The following is a 24388-nucleotide window of genomic DNA, read 5'->3' as shown; positions in this document are numbered from 1 at the left end:
CTTGCCAAAGCTTAGCGAGCTTGGCACTTGAATAACTCACAAATCCATGCCTCTGATGCTATACCTCATTGCCAAAGCACCTCCCCTCACATTCTGGACCCAGGGCCAGGCCCCTCACCTTTGAGGAGGGAGTAGTGGACCTCAGCATTGGCTCCCCGATCACCATCCATGGCTCGGACCTGGAGCAGCTCTGTGCTGGGGGCTGTGGTGTCAGAAACACTTGCCTCATAGTGGAGCTGGGTGAAGCGGGGTGGGTGGAGGTTTCCATCCTCCACGTGAATGGACACCCACACAAAGTTCCTCTTGATGGGCATCTCCTGGTCACGAACCTGTGGGCCCAAGGGGGTAATGGGATGAGCAGCAGATGGAATGGGAGGGGGCAAGGTTAGATTAAGGTCAATGAAATAGAATGCCTGGGGAAAATATACCTGGTTGTAACTCTCTATTCTTTTAAGTTTTGCTCTCATGTATGCGCTTTTTTATTTTTAAGTAAGTTTATCACTTCATGATTATTAGGCTTAGCTATTTGCATGGATAACTCACTTGAGGGGAAAGGCAGAAATAAGTGGAGAAGCAGTATTTTCCAGTTTAATTCTCAGAGAATATTTGTTCTCCAAGGTGTTAACATGTTATTCAGGGGGAAAAAAGTTCTATGGTCAGATAAATTTAAGGAGCACTGAATTAAATGAAGTTGAAGTTTTCTTAGCTGCCGGACTTCTCAGAGCCTTTAGTGTGTATTTAAATGCCCAGAGGATGATAAACTAACACATAAGAACCTTGAACCTTGAGTCAGGAAGGCTGGACTCTGATTCTGGTTCTGCCATCAAGAACTGGATGATGGTGAGCAAGTCTCTCTTCCTCTACGGGTCTCAGGTGTAAGATAAGAGAAATGGGTGGGACCAGGGCTGGGACTAGAGTGATGCAAATGAGGCATGTAGGGTATCAACTTAAGGAGGCTCTCATTCTCGGGGTCATAAAAGTGCAGGCATATGACCCAGAGAGTTAAGTCCTCCTAAATTTGTACCCTCCATACCTCGCTCACCTCATCCTAGTGCTTGCTCTGGGTGGGATGTTCTCTGGGTCCCTCCCAGCTCTGATGGGATGTAAATTCACATCGTTGTGATCATACAGTCATACAGCAGACTTGTTGGGAGGGATTTGGAGTGAGCCCAGACAAAGCCAAGGTTGCAGGAGCTTCTTTGGCAGCTGTCCCATCTCTTTCCTAACTCCCGGGCATCCATTATGGAAGGTGCCTCTGGCAGACTGTGAGATGTCACAACTCATCTCGTGGATTATCATCATGAGCATCAGTACACCTGGCTCACCAGGGGAAGGGGAACCTTCAGTATGCCTCCAAGCGTGTCCACCCCCGCACGTCCACATGCAAGTGCATTTTTACCCAGTTTTTCAGTTAACTCACCATAACTGTCAGTGTGTGCTGGGATGGCCCCGAGCTCAGGTCCAATTTCCCCACAGTTACCAGGACACCACTACTTGGGTCCAGCTGAAAGAGGCTGGCACTTCCCGGGTCTTGGCTGCCATGTATAGTGTAGATGAGGCCTTTGCCCTTGTCTTGATCAGTGGCCTGGACTCGGAGGAGCTCAACCCCAGGCAGTGTGTCCTGGGGAACTCTGACCTCATAAAGAGCCTCCAAAAACTGGGGCCGATGGTGGTTAACATTGGCAATCATGAAGATGTAGACCTGGGGAGGAGAGTGAGAGAAGATACACTGTAAACTCCAGGGGGACAGGGACCTCGTCTGTCTAGTTCTCCATCGTTACAATGGTGCTTGGCACACAGCAGTCACTTGATAAATATTTGTTGAATGAATGACAGGATTTCAAAATCACAAGGCTTTCAAATAGTATGCATTCTAGTGGTTTTCAAAAACAAAATTCTTGTTAAAGGGTCTTTTCTTCAGATGAAAAATTTTTGGTGAAATTCCAAATATGACACAAATAAAACTGGCTGAAACCAGAGTATAAACCCAGAGCCCCATTTCCTTCATTCCTTATATCCATGGTTGCCCTGTGACACTCTATCTTTAATTGAAAACCGCTTATTTTTAAAAAAAGAAAAAGAAAACCACTCATTTAGACAAAGCCCCTCATTATACAGAGATCCACAGTAGAAACAGGAATTCTCCCAAGACCACAGATTTAGAGGGTATATCAGATAAGACTGGAATGCAGAACCTTGATGCCAAATTCAGTGTTCTTTGAGGTATACCACATCCACAGAGAGTCTTCTGCATCCTCATCCCAACTGAGGAGGCCCCTGTGTGCTTGGTGGTACAATGGTGAGCAGAGCTGCTTTCCCACCAAGGAGGCCTCCCATCTCCTCTCCACCGGGGTTCCCCATGAGGCCTCTCACCTGGGTGGCAATGGTGTGGGACCCATCAGTCACCTCCACAGTCAAGTTATAGCTCGACCCTCTCCTTGTATCTAGGGGCCTGGCGATGACGATGCTGCCCGTGGTCTTCTCAATGTCAAAGTCCATGTCCTTGTCCCCACCTGGAGGGGAAGTAGGAGGAAAGCACACACAACCTCACTGATGTGGGTAGCGGCACACCTGCTATGGGATTTGGCTTGCAGATATAGAGGAGGTGGTAGCAGCTCTGGTCAAGTTATTATCAAATTATTAAGATCCTAATGATGATACAGGAAAAGGTAAACTTACAAGGACTTAAGAGTCCCAGAGGACCAAAATATACCATAGAATGTATGCTGCTACTAGGATTGAAACATGCAGGAGTAATGGACTCTACATTGTGGCTTACAGATAATTTGCATGGTCTAAAGGAGCCTAGATGCAGGGAAAAATGGAACTAACTCTTTTCAGCCAGAGGGAATTGATTTAATAAATGATGAGACTCCAAAGTACAGAATTAGCATGTAGCTATTTAAATATCTACTAGTAGAAATCTGTTTAGTGATGTGGAAATATGTTCATGATATGTTTTAAAAGGTTGTAAGACAGTATTTAAATATAACCCTATGCATGTGTGTGTGTAAAGGAAAATGACTAGAAGGAAACATCAAAATTATAACAGTGGATTACCTTCCGATAGGTGGGAGTTTAGTTGATTTTTATTTTCTTCTCTGTACTCATTGTTTTCTGAATGTTTTACAGAGTACATGTATTAACTTTGTGCAGCAACAACAAAAAAAACCCAAACACTTAAAACAAGCAGTGAATCGGTACTGGAAGTGAATCCAGGAGGTCAGAAAGCTTGAGACAGGTTGGTACCCAATCTCTGAAGCAGCCTGGGAATCTCTGTAATTGGACTTCATGGTCCAGGTGGTACTGAAACTCTTAGATTAGAGATTCTTAACCTGGAATCCCTGGCTGGGTTTCAGAGAATCTATAAACCCCCTAAATTTGTATGCAGATGTGTGTGTGTGTGTGTGTGTGTGTGTGTGTGTGTGTGTGTCTGGACCACCATCTTAGGGCTCTCAGGAACTCGGGGTAGCTGAGGCCCTGTCCGGCTCTTGGCCAGGGTTACCAGTGAGACCATGGAGGTTCCACCTGAGGTCACAGCTGGTGTGGAAGGAAAGCTTGGCAGAAGTGGTACCCTGACTACCCCTTGCCGCAGAGAACCAGGGAAGAGGCAGTCACCATTCATGGCCAAAACAGTGGCTGCTGGAAAGTGTGACCTTGAGAGGGCTCAAAAGGACTGTGCCATGAGGACTAGAGTGGTCTGTAAGGATAGGAGGGGCTGGCCCTCCTTGGGCCCTCACCTGAGATGCTGAACCAGAAGAGACCAGGTCGGCCCTCAACACTGATGACCCCCACCATGTGGTTCACGGGGTCTGTCTCCATCACTGTAAAGCTGTAGTGGGATTCGTCAAAGGCCAGTGGGACGGAAGAGGGCCGGGGCTGGGGGATCCACTCGATGTGTAGCCGGACACTGGCCGAAAGTGGTGGCTGCCCACCGTCTGTTGCCTTGATCTGAAAAGATTGCAAAACTGAAATTGAAGCTTTATCTGTAGGGCTGGGGCCAAGAAACAAAAGATCCAGGTGGCGAGACCAAGAGACAAAGCACCCTGTGACTGACTGAACTGACCTCTCATTCATTCATTTATCCATTCAACACAGCTGAGGGCTTTCTGGAAACAGGGACCATGCCAGTTGTCGGGGGCACAGTGGTGAACAGAACGTAGAACTGTGCTCAGAAACTCATGGTTCTGAAACTATGAGTCAAACTTTCATAGTTAGTGAAACTTGTGAAAAGTTTCACATGAAACTTGAATCAAATGATGAAAAAAATGAATCAAAGCCACTATTAACTGAAGGCCTTCTGTTTACTGGTTCCTAAACTGAATTTAACATGCATGGACCCTTCCCCAAACCATAAACATAATAGACTAGAATTTATTGTGATCAGGCCCTGCACTAAGAACGATATGTGCAGTATCTTATTTAATCCTCATGACAGCCCTCAGAGACGTACATTTACCACCTCCCTTTTGCAGGAGGAAACTGAGGCTCAGCCCAATTCAGCTGCTGAGGATTGTCTGCCTGGCCAGCAGTGAGGCTGGGATTGGATTCAGGCTACTGAGATGACAGCCCCAGGCCCTAGTCACGTGCTTTATGGGCTTCCTACAATGAATGTGTTCTTATCCCCATTTTACAGATGATAAAACCAAGGCTCACGGGGTTAAATGACTTGTCCAAGTCCACACAAGCAGTGCTATGGTTGGAACCCAGGCTTATCTTGATTCCAAAGCCTCTGCTACCCTCATCAAAATTCTTATCTCTAAGGATAGAGTGGATTTTCCAGGCAAGGACCTTATTGCCCTCAAAGAGAAAGGCCCAGAATTCTGAGCTTTTGGCTGAAGTCGAGTTTCCATTTCTCTGGGAGAAAGCCAAGGAGGGGAGTACCACCTCCATCATGCCTCGTGGCTGTCTTCCTCCTCCTGTATCCTCAAAGAATATCCTTAGCCAGTTATGCCACACCCCCTCCACAGCCTGCATCCACCCCTCACCGTGAGGATGTTGTACTCTCCAGCTGTGAAGGTGCTGCTGGATGACACCACACCTGTGACCGGGTCGATACTGAAGCCCCCCTCGTCACTCTCCTCGATACTGTAGATGACCCTGCCATTGAGACCCTCATCTGGGTCTGAAGCCACCAGCCTGTACACAGGCCCAGGGGTCACCGGGTTCAGCCTCTCTGGAAGACGGACATTGAAGAGCTTGTGGGAGAAGACAGGGGGGTTGTCATTGACGTCCAAGATGCTCACCACCACCCTGGAGGTGGACTTCAGGGAGGGCTCCCCGTTATCCAGCACAGTCACCTGGGGACAGAATCCAGCATGAGTTGACAGATACAAAGCAATGAAGACGTATCGCCACCCACCACAGCCCTGCCACTACCCCTGCCTTCGAAAGCCTGGACCTATCAGTCAGTCTGTTCTGTGCTATGTGCTTGTGGTTTTTATTATTATAAGCTCACGTACTTGGAAGCCAGCTCTCTGGTAACCTCGCCCACAGGAAACAAGAACAGAGAAAGAAACCAGAAAGGACTGGAAGAAGACAGAGTTGCAAAGGCTCTAGACAAAAGCTGAAGCTCTTTACTCGGGAGGCCCATGGGCCATTTCTCGCAGTGACCATTTACTTTTTATTTGCTCGTAATTCTCAGAGAAGCTTTGTTCTCTGCTTTCCTTAAGCTACTGGAGGTTAGAATAAAACAAAGGAGAAGCTGTTTATGGAGGCGTAGGTGGTACTTTTGGAGTCAGACCTGTGGCCTGATGCCTGAAATGAAATCCAGAGACAGCACAGGCACTAAAACAAGTTCGGAATCAGGTGCCGTTTCATCTAGGGGCAAATCATTCCCCACATCAGTATGAGGTAGGACACTCTAAATGAGTCCAAATTTTGTAAATATTTTGATGTTTCAAGACAAATCCCTCTACTGAACTGTGGAAAACGTTTCAGTCCCTAGAAGGCCATTTAAGGGGGAGGGTATAGCTCAGTGGTAGAGCGTGTGCTTAGCATGTCCAAGGTCCTGGGTTCAACCCCCAGTACCTCCATTAAAATAAATAAATAAATACATGAATGAATAAACTTAATTACCTCCCCCACCCAAATAGCTTATCTTAGAATTCCGTTTAGCTGCTGCTTACTCTTACTAGTAATGCCTGTTTCTTACAGAGGGAAGGTGTAGAGACTCGGAGCACAGAAGGCAAATTTATCAGTGCTGCTGAGGAATATGTGTGCCTCCCACCTGGTGTCTTTAAGACTAGAAGAGATACCTTCTCATCAGTTATGGACAGCACAGGAGGGGCGTAACCAGACCCCTTCTGATTTAATCCCCTCTAGGTCGAGACCAACACCTCTTATTGGAATGGTCACCAGAAATGCGTATGTGATTTTAGAGATATCCTAGAAAGAGCACAGATCTAGAAGACAGAGATCTGTGTTTTCATGCTTGCTCTGCTACTGACCCAGTGTTTGACCTTGAGTGACTCTCTCTGGACCGTGGGGGTGGGCTGGAAACTGGACTGGACAAGCACGTAGTGCAGGTGTACTCCCTCTTCCTGCATTCACTGTAGACGTTGCTAATCAGTCAGTGTTTCCTGTCCCTCCCAGACATGGTTTCAGGTTCCTTCCCTTCACGGTGCCAGCAAAGACCCGAGAGTCTTCACCACCAATCACAGCAAGATTCAGCTTAAGCAGGAGCTCCTCCCTGAGTCAGCACCCTGCTCAGCTACAGTCTGGAGACATGCATGTGGCCCCAAGGCTGGGCTTGGCTCCAGCCTGGACTCCTTCAGGAGGCTTTACAGTCCAGCGAAGGGGTTCAGTAGCACTGCTCACCTCCAGGATGTGTTCGTCCTTGGTCTCTCGGTCCAGCTGCCGGGCCGTGGACAGGAGACCTGGGGGAGAGATGGTAGGAGGGTGGTTGGAGCACAGAACTCCAGGGCCATTTTACTGGGCTGTACGTTCAGGGGTTCCATTCAAAGCCTAGGTCAGAATCTTTTTGGTCTTTGGAGAGCAAGAACATGAAGGGGAAATGGAACCCTGGAGACAGAGGTGGGGAAGTGAGGAAGGGGAGAGGATGACAGAAGTGTTGGTATCAGCGGTGGTTCCCGCCTGCGTCCTACTTTCACCATTAGGAGGGTGCTGAGCACAGTATATTGTTGAGTAAAACAGGCAGCTTCTCAGGAGTTATCACAGCCATCACGGTCATTGCCTTCTATTCATGAGAAATTACAAAGGGGTGGCCCTTTACTCCTTTGTTGTTACTCTGTTATTCACCTGGCACCTAGGACCGGCTCTTCCCATGCCTGCTGGCACAGATGAGCCGGAGAAGGGCTCCTCTGGACTCCTCCCAGCTCCTCTGTGAATTAAGGAAGGTGGACTTAGTGAGCTGGAACTCTGGTTGTAATTTTCTAGGCACTATGTCTGTAAGTTGAGGCCACAAAGGAGCGAAGGTGCCAGTTCTCTACAAGCATCAGTGATGTCAAGATTGAGGTGGTCAGGGCCCCAGAGGGGCATCCAAGCCCACAGACTGAGAGGTCGTAGCCTGGTAGGGAGGTCTCTTTTAAGTGAAAGGAGAGCTATTAGCAGGGGTCAGTGGGTTGTCTAAAAACTTTCAGAATGTTTCTTGATCTTGTTTAGGCAATTAAATGATGGAGTAAGGGAATGAAGTGTGGGGATGGGGGCTCTGTGGGGGGAAGGGGGGTCTAGGGTTGGGGTGGGGCCTCCGGTGCTGGAAATGGGAGTGTGGTGTGAGGAGTGACCTCTGTCAGGGGCATGTTCTTATCTTTGTGCTATAGAGTCAAGTCATCCCAGATTTTTCTTCCCTCACTGAAGGCAGGCGTGGGAGGGATTGGACAAAAGTTCCTGGAAAGCCCCACAGCCAGAGGCCCTTCCAGTAGGAGAGGAAGGCACGCTCCTCTCGGATAGAATGAATATTGTTTCAGGTCGCCCACCCAGCCTGTCCACCGGCTGAGAGGCCTGATGGGAAAGGGCCGGCATCCGGTGCCCCCAGGACTCGCAGGGATTAGAAGGCCTTGTCAGGAAGCCTTCCTTCTGGCGCAGTCCTGCTCTCTGCCCCGCTCCTGCTCTCTCTTCATCCCCCTTCTTCTCTCCTCTCTCCCTGTTTATCCCTCATCTTCCCTTCTCTCTGCCTTCCCATGTCTTCCTCTCTCCCTCTCCATCTCTGCATCTCAGAATCTCAGTCGCTCTTCCTCCATCTCTTGTTTTTCTTTCCTCTCTCTCCTTTCTCTCACCACTGCCTCCCCCGACCTTTTCAGGGGCCCCCATCTTCTCCAGGCGTTGCCCCTGTTCTTAGCCTCATCCCCAACTCTGAAGTCGGCGTCATGACTCCCAGGAAGCGCCCCTGTAGGATGAGGACATGGCAGAACCATCCCAGGGGGCTGGTGAGGGTCCACCGAGGACCCTCCTGGCACAAGGTGGGCACAGCCATTCCGCTCTTAATCATTCCTGCCCTCCAAACCAGTGTCCCCTGTCACCCCATCTCAGGCCCTCCTCAGCCTCTTCCCTCTCGTCTCTTTCCTCATCCAGTGGTTTTCCAACTACTGTTGATTTCACTCTAATGGGTTCCAGATCCTTCTACTCTTCTCATCGTGCCCCACTGCCATCCGGGTCTTACCCCACCGACCTTCCCAACTTCCTGTCCCTCCTCTGCCCTCCCTCAGAATGAGCAGAGCCACCACTCACTGAGCTCTTCCACAGCCAGATTTCTTCAAAGCTCCTTATATATCTCTATTAACCCATTTGATCTTCTCAACCACCCAGGAGGTAGCTGTAATTGTCCCCCTTTTACTGGTAAGAAAACTCAGACATAGAGCAGTTAAGCAACTTTCCCAAGATCTTACAGTTAATAAGTGGTGGGAATGGATATGCCTTCAGAAAATGGACCTACTTGCTCTGTCTTCAACAAGACCCGGGTCTTCTTCCCTCCTGGCTATTGCTCCTGTCACTGGCCTTGCCCAGGTGCCCTCCCAGACTGCTGCTGCCTGTCACAGTTCTCCCCACCCTTCAGCCGAGCATAACCATTCCTGTTCCATGTACCTTTGCTGATCCAATACACTGAGCAGCCTTCTCTCCTCTGAACAGTCACAGCATCATACCTACACATGTTTTATGATGCTGTACTGTTTTTACACTGGTTCTTATAGTTTTTTTCTCTATCCAGATCTTCACACTCCTGATAGATTGAATTCCTGAAGGCCTGAAATTGTTTTATTTATTCTCCCATCTCTCCATAGCACACAGTTTAAATGCCCTATAAGGGCAGACACCTTTAAATGTTTGCTGAATAAATGAATCTTGGCCTTAACCAAAGATTGTGGGTGCTGTCAGAGATTTATTTGCTCATTTCCTAATTATTTATTAAAGTCATGCTATATGCCAGGCACCAGAAATATTCTAGTGGGCACAAATCAGTCAAGGTTCCTTTTCTGGAGTGCCTTTGAAGTCCAGTGAAGGACGTAGATAATTAATGGAATGTTCTGTGTGATAAGTGTTTTTTAAAAAGTAGTTGCTGCTGGGAGGTGTAGCATAGTGTCAGGAAAAACTTCTCTAAGGAAGGGACAGTTGGGCCAAGATCTGAAAGAAGAGTGGGAGTTAGCCTGAAAAAGGAGAGGAGAAGAGACTCCTGGCAGAAGGAACAGCATGTGCAAAGGCCCTGTGCCAGGAGAGAGCATGAACTGAAGCAGGGCATGTGGCTGCAACTAGGGAGTGATAGAGTGAGAGAGGCAAGATGAAGCCAGAAAGGTCAGCAGGGGCCAGGTCAGGCGCAAGTCTGTGGGACACAGCAGGGTCTGGCTTTACCTTAAGGGCATTGGGAAACCATCCAAGATACTCAGTAACGAAAGTAGGATAAGAAAGGTGGGCTAGGGGCAGGGAGCCATTGTTAACTTATTATTTTAATTTTCAAATGTTCATGCTGATAAAAATTTCTTCTCCTCAACTACAGGAAGACTAAGAACATCTCTGTCCTCTGGGGCATTTTGCTAGACCTGGTGTCAGGGAACTGTTAACAGTAAACAGGCAGGGATTTGGAAGAAGGAGAGAAGCTGTTGCCTTAGGTGAGAGATCTCTTCCCTCTCCCAAACAGGGAGGGACAGAGTGGGCCCAGGCAGAGAGCCAGCTTAGGCCTGTTTTTCAAGGGAAAAGCATCCTCCTTCCAAGGGGACTAATCCACTCTCTGAGGTCAAAGGGTAACAGGACAGGTTCCAAACAGATGTCGCAGCAGAGGCCCTCGTCTCCCCCACCCGCAGTCTGCCTCAGCACCCCCGATGGCGCATCACTCCTCCTGACTCCCTTTGTCTTCAGGATCAGGAGACTGCTGCTAGCATCTGCCTTTCCCTTTCCCCCTTTTCCCAGAGTCTGTCCTTCCAGGACAAAAGTTGTTGGAGCTGAAGGATGGGAAGTTGTGTTCGAAGGAGAGAATGTCAGCCTTCTCTGCAGTAGGGCTGTTACTGATCATCATCAAGAGGAATATGTGGCCTTGGAGAAGTACCTGCAGCAGTGGGAACTGGCTCTCAAGTTCTGCTGGGAGCCAGGCAGGTAGCATAAATGCAGGAAGCAGGCTAGGAGACATACAATAGGGAGAGAGGGGACCACTGGGGCAGAGGACATGCCTGGTCTGTATAGGGAGCTGCTGTTGGCTCCAGATGATTGTAGCCCTGCAGGATGTGGGGTCAGTGTGGCCAGATCTTCTAGCTTTTTTAAAGAACAACCAGAAATCTGGAATGTTTTGTAAAATGTCCTAATTTTTAAATGTTGGCAACAACTGGAAAAATCACTGTTTAAAGCTTGTGTGGGCCAAACAGGAACACCTTTGTGGGCCACCTCTGGTTAAGGGCTGTAAGCTGGTAACCTTTGGATTCCTCTAAACTGTCCAAGATGGCCCTAGGCTAAGGACAGATCTTTGTGAGGTGGTTGACTCCACTGAAGTGAATCTCTGTCACCACCGCTACAGGGGCAGGCTTGAGATCAGTTTGGAGCTAGAGTTAAGAGATTCAACCTGTGGCTTGTGACTCCAGGGAGGGGATCAGTTGGGAGCATTTGGAGGCCAGAAACAGTTCCAGCTTGACCACCAGATAATCTGCTTAGCTTCCCTAAGCCCCAGGGAAAGAAAGCTGACATACTCTTGTTTTCCCATAGAGACAGACTTTGTAAAGCAGTGGTTCTCAAACTCAGCACACATTAAAGTTCTCTGGATATCTTAATAAAATGCAGATTTCTGGGCCCCACCTTGGGTTCTGATTCAGCAGGACTAAGGTGGGGCCTGAGAACTTGAATTTCTAACAAGTTCATAGGTGACACTCATGATGTCGGTCTGGGACCACACTTTAAGAAGCATTGTTGTAGAGAATCCTGTTCACCCAGCATTCTGAGGTCCTTACCCGTGAGAGGATGAATAACAAAGAATCCCATATGGTTGCCACTGGTGATGTTGAAGGTCAGCTTCCCTTTGGAGCTGGAGTCCGGGTCCCAGGCATCCAGCTGGAGCACAGAGGTGTGCAAGGGTGCGTCCTCCCGGACAGAAGGGTAGAACACAGGTCTGGACATCTGGGGTGGATTGTCATTGACATCCAGAACCTCAATGTAGACTTCAGTGACAGAAGACAGGGGCACAGAACCCTTATCCACTGCCAGTACTGTCAGCCAGTAGCAGGATATGAATTCTCGGTCCAGGGGTGCCAGGGTCTGAATCATTCCTAGGGACAGGAGATCATCAAACCCAAAATATTTTAGAACTTAAAGTAGCTTTAGAAATCACTTTGCCTAACAGTCCCCAAACTGTACTGCGGAAAGGATATTAGTAAGTATTCTCTGAGAAAAGGGAACTTTGCCAACATGGAGCAGGAGCTGCTGATTTAAACATGGGGAATTCATATCCTTATTGTAGAATCTCTCAGAACCTTTCTCTACTGAAATAGGCCCATGACTGTGGCCTACGGGCTTTTGCAGGGTTTCCAGAAGATTGTGATAGTTGACCTGCTTTCTCCTGACCGCTTCAACCCAAGTCCAGTTTATTTAGTTCTCATTCTCTAAGTGGGATTTCCTTACAGTTGTCCTTAGACTGGTTCCTTTAAGCTTCAAGTCCTTATAGATATCAATTCAAGGGTTAGGGATTTGATGAATAAGTTGTTGTTCCCCTCTCCATCTTCTTCATGATTTTAGAGACTTAGTTTCATTCATTGGTTTGCTCACTCCACAAACTGCTTATTGTGGGCCAGTTTTAGAAATTGAGGATCCAGGAGTGAGCAGAAGAGGCTTGCACCCTGAGTTCTCATGGGTCACACTCAGCTGGAAGGCCCCAGGTGGAGAGGGCGAGGCCTGTGCTCCTAGCCCTAGCATCTTAGAGGTGATGGAACCTTACTTCTTTGACAAAAGGGGAAACTGGGGCCCAGAAGAAGAGCATGACTTGACCAAGATCATGTAGCAAGTAATCGCAAGAGCTGGGTCTAAAATTGACTCTCAGAATAATCTAATCTTTCTGCCACAACACCTTGCCCTTAACCCTGGAGATAAATCATCCATCAGAGTGTAAACTCCTCGAGGAGAATGACCTACGTTTATTCACTGGGATCTCCCCTCCCCCAAGGTGTCTGTCTCATGACCTCACAAGTAGAGGGTGCTCAGTAAGTGTTTGCTGAATTACACATATTTTCTATGGAGCTTAAAGGAACTAATGTGCCGCCTTTTGGGGGGACAATTTGGAAATATCTGTTAACCCTGAAAATATGCATTATCCTTTGACCTAAGAACTGCATTTTTAAGAGTTTTTCCTATAGCGACTTATGCACATGAGTAAAAGTATATGAATAAATGCAACCATTAGAAAAAAATAAAACAGATATACGTGTCTTGACACATAAGATATCCTGGTGTCACATTATGTGACAAGAGTAAATTTCAGAATTAGTGCCAATTGTATTATGTTTTCATAATAATAAAATGAAAAGTGACAATATATCAGATATAAGGAAGAAAACTTAGAAGATTATGGACCATATTATTAATAGAAATTATATCTGGGGAGAAGTGACACAGAGAAACATTCATTTTTAAATTATATATTAAAATTTTATAACCACAATGCATTACTTTTATAAGCATATATATGTAGTATATGTTTATGTGTATGTGTGTGTGTATATACATGTGTGTGAGATGGTTGATTCAACTTAAATGGATATACGTACACACATATGCACATATATATATGTGTGGGTGTATATATATGTATATATATATATAAAATGATAGATATAAATTAAAATGAAAGGGACAGGAAGGAGTATCCCTATTTATTGCTCTTCTTTTTAGCCTACAGCCTGACTTCTTTCAGGACCCCTGATTTCCCTTAGGTGCATCCCCTCTTAGCACCTGGTACTCCCAATCCTATCCCAATACCAGTACCTGTGTCTTGGTTGATGCTAAAGGCTGCAAAGCTGGTGCCAGCCCGCAAGAAGTACTGGAGCTCCCCGTCCAAGCCACTGTCATCATCGTGAGCAGCCACTACCATCACAGGGGTTCCGGAGGGGCTGTTCTCCTGCACTTGGCCCTGTTGCACAAAGGAGGTGAAGCGGGGAGGGTGGAGATTCTCATTCACATCTAGAACAATCACCTCCACGTGACAGAGGGTCCTGCGGGCCAGGGGCCTCCCACTGTCACTGGCCCACAAACTCAGATTATAACCAGCCCTCCTCTCAAAGTCCAGCTCTTTCTCCAGACTGAGTGCCCCAGTCATCAGGTTCACATGGAAGGTCCCACGGGCATCATCCAACAGGACATATCGTACTTCTCCCGCAGCACCCAGGTCAGGATCAGAGGCATCCAGAAATGTTAAGATAGTCCCTGGGGGCAGATCCTCTGGGACCTTCAGCCTGCGGAGTTCTGTAATGCACTGGGGAGAGTTGTCATTGGCATCTTCCAATGTGACTATCAGGTCAGCGACAGAGAAGAGCTGGTGCCCCTTCCTAGGCTGATCCCTGGCCTCTACTTTGAGTATATACTGAGGTTCTGATTCCCGGTCCAGATGCCCTGTGACAACCAGTTCCCCAGTGAGGGGATGGAGGGAGAACTTCTCCGTGGGGCTTAGCAGGGTGTAGCGAACCCTCCCATTGTCCTCTGAGTCAGCATCTTTTGCTTTCAGCTCTGCAATTGTGGTTCCAACTTCTGTGTCCTCCGAGATGGTTACCTGGTACCCACCAGGAGGAAATCTGGGTGCATTGTCATTCCAGTCTTTCACATTCACTGTCAGTAGCTTCCAGGAGGACTTCTGGGGAGTGCCCAGGTCATACACAGTTACATTGAGGATGTAGAAACTGGTGGCTTCATAATCCAAGGGGGCAGCTATCGTGAGCAATCCTGTCTCCAGTTCAATGTCGAAGCAGCCCTCTTCGTTGCCCTCTGCAATCACATAGACCAGTTTGCCATTAAAGCCAGTGTCAGGGTCAGTGGCTGCGAGGCGGGCCAGGAGAGTGTTGAGAGGAACACTTTCAAGGATGTCAATGGACTGTGGGAAGTGGTCCTCAAACTGTGGGGTATTATGATTGATCTGATACGCACTTAAGGAAGTGAAATCCTCATCACTGGACTCCTGGTTCTGAAGCCCAACAGAGTGCAGAATGGTCTTTGTGAAATGTGTCAATACTTCTGTTTTATCACACGTTACAGGGACCTCAAAACGAGGGTCCTTCACTACAGTAACATTCAAAGTTGTGGGTGAGGCATAGTTCTTCCCATCTGAGGCTGTAATTTTCAGGGAAAAATTGATGGGTTGATCAGTAGTATGGTTCCTAAAAGAGCGTTTAAGGGATATCACTCCAGAGAAATGATTTAAATCAAAATACTCTAGTTCATTGCCTGACACAAACTCGTATTTTAGGTTCTGAAGCTCATCTACATCTATAGCTGATACAGTCATTACTGATCTTCCTACTGGCCAGTTTTCGTGGATAGACCCAGTGCAATTGACTTCCTCAAACATAGGCTTATTGTCATTCAGGTTCTTGAGTCTAAGAGAAACAGACACTTCTTTTTCCTGGCGAAATGGGGATCCCCAATCTGATGCACGTACCCGGAAGGTGTAAATTCTATTCATGAGCTCATAGTCCATGGGTTTGGAGGTGGCGATGATCCCCAGGTAAGGGTCGATAGAAAAGGGCACAGTGTTTGGGCGAGTGATGGAGTAAGTGACATATCCATTCTCTCCATGATCCTTGTCTGTGGCAGTAACAGTCAAAACACTGGTGCCTGGAGGGATATTCTCATCAAAAGTGCCGTCATAGGAAGACTTGTTGAACATGGGGGCATGGTTGTTACAGTCCATGATGTCAATGACCACAGTGGTGGAGGCCAGGCCAGGTGAGGTTCTGATGTGTAGCTGGTAGTGGGCTCGGTCATGGAAATCCATGAACTTTGTGGTGGTGATCAGCCCTGTGCGGGCATTCAGTTTAAACCCTCCAGTCTCTGAGGATGGCTTTAGAACATACTTCAGGTTGGGGAAGGCTTGGGTTACTTTCACCATCACCACCCGGCTGCCGGGAGGGGAAAACTCACTGAGCTGCACTTTATAAATGGCCTTCTCAAATTTGAGGGAAGCCAGTTTGGAAGGGGGTAGATGAAAGCCCCTGATCTGGGAATAAAAAGAAGGTGTGTTCCTACTCCTGGCCTGCAGGCTGAGGTTGAACCCATGAGGGTGTTCCATCCAGTTGATGTCTTTGACAGAAACCAAACTGAACTCACTGCTCTGGGCATAAGACTTGATGGCTTTAAAGTTCTTTCCAGGGTCACCACCGACAATTTCCAGTGAGTCCATGTCAACACCTGAGCTCTTTGCGTCTACCACTACAGTGGCATAGGTGGTATCCTCACTGCTCCCTGGTGTAGCTAAGACCACTGAGGTGATGGCTGGAGGCTTCCTGAGGGCAGGCTCCACGTGGATGATGAGTGCAGCCAAGCTGCCAAACCCATTGCCCTCTGAGATCTTCCTCATGCGGTCCACAGCCAGTACCTGGAGCTCATACTTCCCTCGCCAGGTGACGTTGAGCTTCCCAGCCAAGGTGACCACGCCACTGGTGGGATGGATGGCAAACATCTCCGACCTTGTGTTAAAAGTGTAATAGAACTCGGCATTCTGGCCCAGGTCAGCATCCGTGGCGCTGACCTTACAGATGGGACTCTTGAGGGGCATGTCCTCAGAGATGGTGACTCGGTATGAAGGCGGGGAGAAGAGGGGCTTCAGGTCATTCTGGTCCAGGATGTGGACCACCACCCGGGTCAAAGCCTCTAATTCCAAGGTCTTTTCTGTGGCTTGGACGATGAGGGTGTAGCTGTCTCGCACCTCCCTGTTCAGAAGGGCCGTGTTGCTGCTCTTAGTCCTTATTCTCAGAAAGCAGAAGTTGCCCACCACATACTCCTCTGTTTTAAACACGTTGGCTACATCTCCAGAGATGATCCGGTACCTCACTGCCCACTGCGGGTCTGCAAGGTAGATGCCCATTTTCTCGAAGCTCTCCACATAGGTCTTGGGAGCTGAGTTTTCATAGATGGTTGCATTATAAAGGGAGTGTGTGAAGCGCCAGGCTGAGGAGGAGATGAGTCCTTCTAGAGGTTTCTCACAGCTTGTACAATGGAGCAAGAAAATGGCAAAACCCAGCAAGGCAATAATCATGATGGAAAAACTCCCAAAGCCCTGGGTGAAAAAGAGAAGAGGGGAGATTAGGAAAGAAATGGGTCCTACTGCTGTGGTTCTAAACAGGGGTGGTTTTGCCCCTCAGATGGCATTTGGCAATATCTGAAGATATTTTTGGGTACCCCAGCTTATGCAGGAGATGCTACTGGCATTTAATGGATAGAATCCAGGGCTGCTGTTAAACATCCTACAGTGCACAGGACAGCCCCCCACAGCAAAGAATGATTCGGCCCCAAATGTCAATGGTGCTGAGGTTGAGAAACCCTGTGTTTAAAGAATAACAGACTAAATTTAAGTGCTTTCTCCAGGGCATCTGGCAGATACAACACAGTCCTGACCACTTTACTCTGTTTCCCAGAACCTTCAGTGGCTCCACAGGGATGGTGGAATCAGTCCAACCAGGTACCCAGTCTGGCTCTAGGTACTTCCTATGAGACCCCTCCACCAGCGCTGAGCTCCAGTCAAGCTGAGCTGCATCTGCACAAGCAGAAGCTGCAGAAAAGCAAAGGGACCAAAATGACAGGCCTGGCATCAGGATGCCTGGCCGTCAGCCCTGGATCCATCACTTACTAGCTAGGTTACTTTCTGGGTAGATTATTTCACCTCTGTGAGCCTCAATTTCCTCTTCAGTAGAACAGGGATAAGGATATTATCTACCTTGTTGGATTGTTGTGAAAAATAAGTGAAATAACAAAGGTAAATGACCTAGCAGAGTGCCTGGCGCATAGTAAATCTTAACATAATATGAGCTATTATTACTAGGAATCTAAGTTTCATAAGGGGAAGGGACCTGCCCAGAGCCTTACAGCTAGATAGAAAGAAAGCAAGAATTAGACTTGGAGCTCCTTACATCACAGGCTGAGGCTACTTCCCCAATCCCAGGCTTACTATGCATGTCCCACCACCAGTACCTTGGATGGGGCCTGATTCTGATACATCTGGTAGCCCTGAACATGGAAAACCACTCTATTCCTGGAATGTCAGAGCTGAAATGGACCTGAAAGATGATGGAGCTCAGACTCAGTTCCTCATGGAAAGATTGGGAAATAGAGCCCCAGGCGAGGGAAGGGTCTTGCCCCAAGTCACATGGTGGGTGGCCAGGTAAGAACCAGCCCCTGGCAATTGCTGAGCTAACTGTGAGTGAATGCTTCGCCCCTCTAAGACTCGCTGTGGTCTCCATTCTTTCCCTTGATGTTCCTGCATGTTCCGTCCCCAAACTGCAGCCTAGGTCAAAATGTGAAACTCCTAAGGGTCAAGGATGGGGATGGTGGAGGGCAGAGTTTGGATGCCAGACCAGGTCTTCCAGAAGCCAAGTGCGAGGTTGGGCACATCACGCTGGTGCCCGACCTGCCCGTGGGAGTCTTGACTCTATGGAGTTCATGGCTGTCAGCCAGATGTGCAGAGCATTCCTGGGGGAAACAGGCAAGACTTGTTTTTCCAGTTGTCTTGCTCTTCAAAGACAAAGAAGAGTTAAACTTTCAGGGCAAGGGGGAAAGGAAGAGGCTTAGATCCTTTCCAGAGTCCTGAGAGAACCAAATTCAGGTTAAGACATTGCCGGTTGCATCCTAACATGGGGAGGAGGATGGAGGCAGATGGCCAAGTCACCCTAACTTGGGATCTGAGAGCCTGTGACAGAGAAGAATTAGAACATGCTCCAGCCTTTCAGCCTTTCTGCCACCGTCTCTCATTTGAGATCCTGTTGGTGACACGCCATGCCCAGCATCTCAAAAGAGAGGGGGCAGAATGGAGGCAGATTCTACACTTAGGGTCCTAAAACCAGCGACAGAAACAGATGTTGTCTATTTCCTACCTTGCTGTCCCCTCATTCTCATCCTTTGCTTACCACTGCAGCCCACGAGGGACGTGACCACAGGCAAAAGCCTTGCTCACCCCATCCCTGACAGTCCTCTGCAAGCAGGAGACAGTTGAACCCCATTCCTGCCCCCAGGATGGCATTGCTTTTGAAGTTGAAGCCCGAGGGGGAACATGAGTGCTTACCCCGGTCCCAGGTCCACTCACTCTGCGGCCCAGCGAGCCCAGGGTGCACGCAGCGTCCCAGCTCTGCCTGCCCTGCTCTGTGGAAGGCTTCCTGTTCACCAGGTCAGCACTGGTGGAAGGCAGGTTCCAACAAGACACTCTGCTCAGCAGCTACAGGGGCGCTTTTCAGAGCCTGAGTGTTAAGATGAGTGGCAGGGAATGGAGTAGGGGTGGGGTCTCTCTAGAGGGGGATAAAATGCAGAGAGAGTGCACACTTGCATGAGGGGTTGGTGCCCATGGCTGTGTTCAAGCTGTGGGACTCACAGACCTGACGAGTGGTTTACTGGGGGAAGGGCCTGTTTCTGAGGTTGTTTCTGGCACCACGCCCAGGCCAGTGAACAGGCTTGCAGGGTGTAGGGGCACATTGGGCTCCCCAGGCTATGCTCCCAGCCTGCAGCACCTCGAACCACTATTTTGAAACACCTGTGAAAATATAAATCAGTTCTTATCACTTCCTTGCTTAAAAATTTTCTAGTGGTTTCCCATAGCATTTAGATGAAAATCTAAACTCCTTACCATGGAGTAAGATAAGCCACACCATCTGGGCCCTGCCTGCTTCTCCAGTGATACCTCTCAGCACTCTCGCCATTGTCCACCAAGCTGCAGCCACACGGGCCTTCTTTCTCCTCTGTTAAACATACCAGCTGGGATCTGCCTCAGGGCCTTTGCACTTGCTGTTTCCTTCCACTTAAGATTCTCCCACCTCTGGTTCCATCTTGTTATCCAGTTCTCAGCTCATATGTCACCTCTTAACCCCTAGTTTGATGTCGCCTCCTTCCTAACACACTTCTTTTTCACCGCACCTCGTTTTCTCCGAGGTGCGTGTCACCTCTCAATATATTCTTGTTTATTTGTTTATTGTTTCGTGCACTAGATACTGGGCTCTATGAAGACAGGAGCTTTGTGTATCTTATTCATACATGAATTCCCAGTGCCTGCATCAGTGTCTGGCACATATCCAAGCTCAAAAAATACTAGTTGAAAGATGGAAGGATCTGGACTAAGGAAAATCAATGACTGGGTAGAAGCTAAGAGAACCTTTAGTGATCATTCCTTCCTTCTTGAAGCTGGAAAATAAAGTCCCTACGAAAGAAAGGGACTTGCCCAAAGTCACAGGGTGAGAACCAGAGCCAAGCATGCTGCCAGGAAGAGAAACTGGGCTCACTTGTAAATCCAACTGTTTGGGTTCAACCACAACTCCACCACTTGCTAACAGCACAACCTTGGGGAAGTTAACCTCTCTTAACCTCAGTTTCTTCATCTGTAAGATAGGGCTATTAAGAGTACTGCTTTCCTGGGGTTTTATGAAGATGAAATAAGATCATGTACATTAATATGCTTAGCACAGTGCCCAGCACATAGAAAAACACTCAATAAATACTGTTCATTGTTCATTGCAAAGCCAAGGCAGAATCAAAGCCTGAGGTTGGGGGTGAGGGTGGGGTCCACTGCACCCTCTGGAGAAGACCCAGCCTGAACTCCGGTGGAGCAGGAAGCTGCCAGTCTCTGGTCGAGTCTCAGCTTGCTGGCCCAGCCACGGGCTCTGCTGGGAAGCCGCGAGCAGGCACTTGCCTGGGGTGGGGCCTCACGCTCTTGGCTCCCCTGACACAGAGGGAAATCTGCATGTGGGTGAATGTGCACATTTGCAAGAGTGCACATACACACACACTTAAGAGGCAATTTTGAATAATTGTGTGGGTACACTAATAGTGTGCGCCTGCTTGACAGGATGAATATGAGTAAATAAGTTGGTAGCAGTGGGACTCGTGTGCACAGGTGTGAGCAAGTGCAGGTGTGGGGTCCGTGGTTGCACCCTTTTAGGATGTACATGTGACTCAAACTCTGTCTCTTTATAACTCCCAACCACATTTCATGGATGGAGAAGGTAGCAGAACGTGGTTCACAGCACACAGCTTCTGACTGTGTGACTTTGGGCAAGTGGCTTACCTTCTCTGATTCTCAGTTTCCTGCCATCATAATACCATCTCGAGAATGAAATTAATTAAAGTACATAAATGCAGAATATGGTATGTGACCCAGTGTTCAAAAAATAATGCTAAGCACTCTTACTTTGAGCAGCCAGGTCTGCTATTGACTATTGAGTTTGTGGGTAATGAGAACTCTCAGATGTATTGTCATTCCCAATCTGTTCTTGTGCCAGCCGATCTTCTGCAACTAAATGATGTAGGACTTCGATGAGACCATGATTCATTTCACCCATGTTTCTCAGAATCTTAATTCTAACATTCAGAAACTTGGTGATTGTAACATCCATGACTTTATCCAAGTCATTGAAAAGCATCTGTGAGCATGACTGGGAGGAGCAGTGCTCCGAGATCTCCCCTCATTTTCTTAGTTAATGATCCGAAGCGTAGTTCTGGAATGAGTCATTTGAGAATGTGGCAAGCTCCCCATCACTGGGGGAATCCAAGCAGGGTCTGGATGGCCACCTGTGAAGGATGTGCTACTCTAGGCGGACAGTTGCCCTTGGGGGAGACAAGGAGAGCTCTAAAGTCTTTTTCAACTCATACAAGTATGATCCTTCGGCCTGTGCAGTCTTCACTGCTTTGCATTTGAAGTAGGGGTGGAGGCCTGGGACCCTGCCAGGCTTGTCCCTCACCTCCTTGGGAAGCACAGCTTTGAAAAACGGAACTAGCTGACCTGATTGACGCCCTCCAGGTCTGACAAGCAGGGCCTCTGCTAGCCCAACGCTCTGTGTCCTGCCTGCACGTTCTAAGACGTGAGGTTGCATGTGCTGTGATTCTCACGCTCTGTGACCCGCATCCGTAATGGTCCGTGTGCAGTGACTCAGGCACTTTAGTTCTAGGAGTCTGTGACTCTGAGTAATTCTGTCCCTTCCTCAGGGAAGCAGATGTACTTGGAGGACTTCAAAGCCAAATCAAACTTACACTAAAGAAGCTCCTACCAGATTTGTTCCAGATGCGAGGCTTTATTTCTGACGATGAAATTCCTCCCCATCACCCAGGCACAGATCAGCAATGACTTTCTCCCTCCTGGCCTTTTCTTATGCATGTCACAGACATTAACTACACAGAATACTTAAGAAACACATCTGCCCCTTGACTCCCATTTCTAGGGTAAGGCAAACCCAAGGCCACCCAGGAGGGGGACGTCTGAACTGATAGCAGAGAGCTGGATTTCCCGAAGCTGGGTGCTCTGGATTTCCTAGGCTTTGGGGAGAAGCAATGAGAGAAGATATTTTTTAAAGTTTGGAGAGCTTTTCATGAAAGAAAGAGTCACTGGATTCATTCCTCTGGGTTGGAAAACATTCACCCTCCTCCTAAAAAATCTGAACATGAAGTTACATGGATTTGGGTGCTGTCAGCATTTATTCTTTGACCTCCCACCCCATTCCCTGCCTCTGCCTCAGGCGTCCAGTGTTAGGGCTGGCTCCTGTGGCTCTCAAGAAAAAATCCTTAATATGTTCTGCTTATGCCAAAAGCCGGGAGGAGGGGAAGGATGACGGCAGGGAGGGGGAATTAGGAGGGATTGTGCCTTTGAGCCAGATTAAAACCATAAGTGAAAGAATATTGACATTCCAGGTACCTGCTCATCAGGAAGTCCTTAGCTACTGAAATATTTTTTCCGCTTAGTCGTAGGGAGCCATTGAACGTTTTGGAGAAGAGACAGGACCAGAACAGAACTACACATTGGGAGGAGTAATCTAACATCAGATCAAAAGAGGGCTCTTCCCACTCAAGACTCCCACTCCAGTGTGGACTGGGCTTGAACGCCCGCTCTGTTGGTTTAAGTCAACTGGAATTCAGGAATTGGGAGGGAGGCTTGATGTGCTTTAAGAAACTTGGATGGACACTTGAGTCATGTGCTAGTCTGTAGGTGGGCACTGCTGGGTTCTCATGTAACAAAAACAAGTCAAAGAACTGGATATGAGCAGCAAAAGGATCAGTAGCTTGAATGCTAGATGAATTGTGTGACCTTGGGAAGGCCATAGAACTTCTTCTGAGCCTCAATTTACCTGTCTGTAAAATGGAGATAATAATAGCTACTCCTACCTACTTCTCAGGGCTGGAGGAAAGGCAGGTAATATGAAGGGTGAAAGCACAGGGAGGAACACCTTATTAGGACCGATAATGGCTTGGTGAATGGCAGCCGGAATGGAGAGGCTGTCCGGGAGAGCTGTCGGTAAAAGCCAGGCCTGCCCAAGCCAGGAATTAGGGGGAAGAGAAATGACTGAAAAGGAAGTCCTTGCCTACGGCATGGGTGAAAGGGACCTGGGACTTGGGGTTTCCTTCTTTATCAGTATTCTGATGATGATGATGATGATGTTTAATGACAAAAATTATACTGCCTTATATCTATATGGTAATCTACAAGTTTTTCAAAACACATCTGCCTGCATTTTCCCACTTGCTCTTTGGGGAGGTGGTACAGTTTTGGGTAGAATTAATAGTAAGAAAGTGGTCTCTGGAGTCAGATAGACCTGCTTTCAAATTTCAAGCTCTACTGCTCACCAGCTGTGTGAACTTGGGCAGTTATTTAACCTCTCTGTTCCCAGAAAAAGGGAAATGAGAGTAGCACCTATTTCACAGAGCTGTTGAGAAGGCTGCATGAGTCAATGCATGACAAATACCCAGCACAGCTTACACTCAGTAAGTAGTTGTTCTATCAACCCCCTCCTTACTGTGACACTTACCATCATCACTTTCATTTTGTAAATGAGAAACTGAGACTCAGATAATTGGACAGTTCTGCCCCAGTTCATGCATCTGGTAGGTGGTAGTTCAGAACAGGAATTTGTATTCCAAGAAGAGAGACTCAGAGAGGGCTGGAGTGGCTGGAGCCAGTTCCTTGGAGCAGCACTCTCCAACAGAACTTCCTACATCAGTGGGAATGTTCTATGACTGAGCTGTCCAGTGTTGGAGCCACTAGCCAATATATTCATCTTTATACCAATGTTGTCATTAAATATAATTTCTAATATATTTTTTCATGGAGGAAGGGGCTCACAAAAACTAAAGTGACTAAGGCCTTTGAAAGTCATAATGTGACTGTGGGGAGATAGATACCTGAAGGAAACAAAGGGCTTCTGGGCACTTGGGCTTTAAGGAAGAAAAGGGATGGAGTGGGGGATGATGAGAAGGTGTTTTGTTATTGGCCCTCCTCTGCCAAAGTCATTCATTCATTCATTTATTCATTCATTCAATACTTACTGATTGAGGGCCTACCCTGTGAGGGCATTCTAGAACTAAGAACAAGACAGATGAGGTCCCTGCTCTTGCAGGGATTAGATTCTAGTGGCAGAGAGAGAGATATTAAATTTAAAAATGCATATTATTATCAGGTGATGAAAAGTGATATGAAGGAGTATCATGCCAGGCAAGGCTAGAGAGTGATAGAGGGGGTGCTGTTTTTGACAGGACCATCAGGGAAATCTTACATGACAAGGTGACATTTGAGCAAAGAGAGGGCCACAAAGCCATCTTTGACAAATGGTTCCAGGTAGAAGAAACAGGCAGTGCAAAGGCCCTGGGGCAGGAGCAAAGAGGTCATGCAGATAGGCTAGAGGGAGCAAGGAGAGAGAGGTTCCAGCAAGGTCAGGGAGGTGGCCCAGGGCAATTCAGGCCAAAGAAAACTCTTGTAGTGAGGTGAAACATATCACAGGATTTACTTGATGGTTCTTAT

The 24388-nt window shown here is 47.8% G+C and overlaps 1 protein-coding gene across 2 annotated transcripts in view; it reads right to left on the bottom strand.

Moving 5' to 3' along the window:
* FAT2 (FAT atypical cadherin 2) overlaps window positions 1-24388 on the bottom strand; it is a 70636-nt gene that overhangs the window by 34467 nt on the left and 11781 nt on the right. For both annotated transcript variants that reach the window (XM_006214953.4, XM_072954262.1), the window contains 8 exons: window positions 13408-16687; window positions 11385-11699; window positions 6820-6878; window positions 4989-5300; window positions 3741-3951; window positions 2374-2513; window positions 1421-1702; window positions 119-329 (listed from right to left, as the gene is read on the bottom strand). In XM_006214953.4, coding sequence (XP_006215015.2) covers window positions 119-329; window positions 1421-1702; window positions 2374-2513; window positions 3741-3951; window positions 4989-5300; window positions 6820-6878; window positions 11385-11699; window positions 13408-16666 — 4789 coding nt within the window. In that variant the 5' untranslated portion in view covers window positions 16667-16687. The remainder of the gene's footprint in view (window positions 1-118; window positions 330-1420; window positions 1703-2373; window positions 2514-3740; window positions 3952-4988; window positions 5301-6819; window positions 6879-11384; window positions 11700-13407; window positions 16688-24388) is intronic.

The sequence above is a fragment of the Vicugna pacos genome, chromosome 3, assembly GCF_048564905.1.
Source record: "Vicugna pacos chromosome 3, VicPac4, whole genome shotgun sequence".
Classification (NCBI taxonomy): Eukaryota; Metazoa; Chordata; class Mammalia; order Artiodactyla; family Camelidae; genus Vicugna; species Vicugna pacos.
The sequence above is the reverse complement of the archived record's forward strand: the minus strand, read 5'-3'. Positions and strand labels throughout refer to the sequence as shown.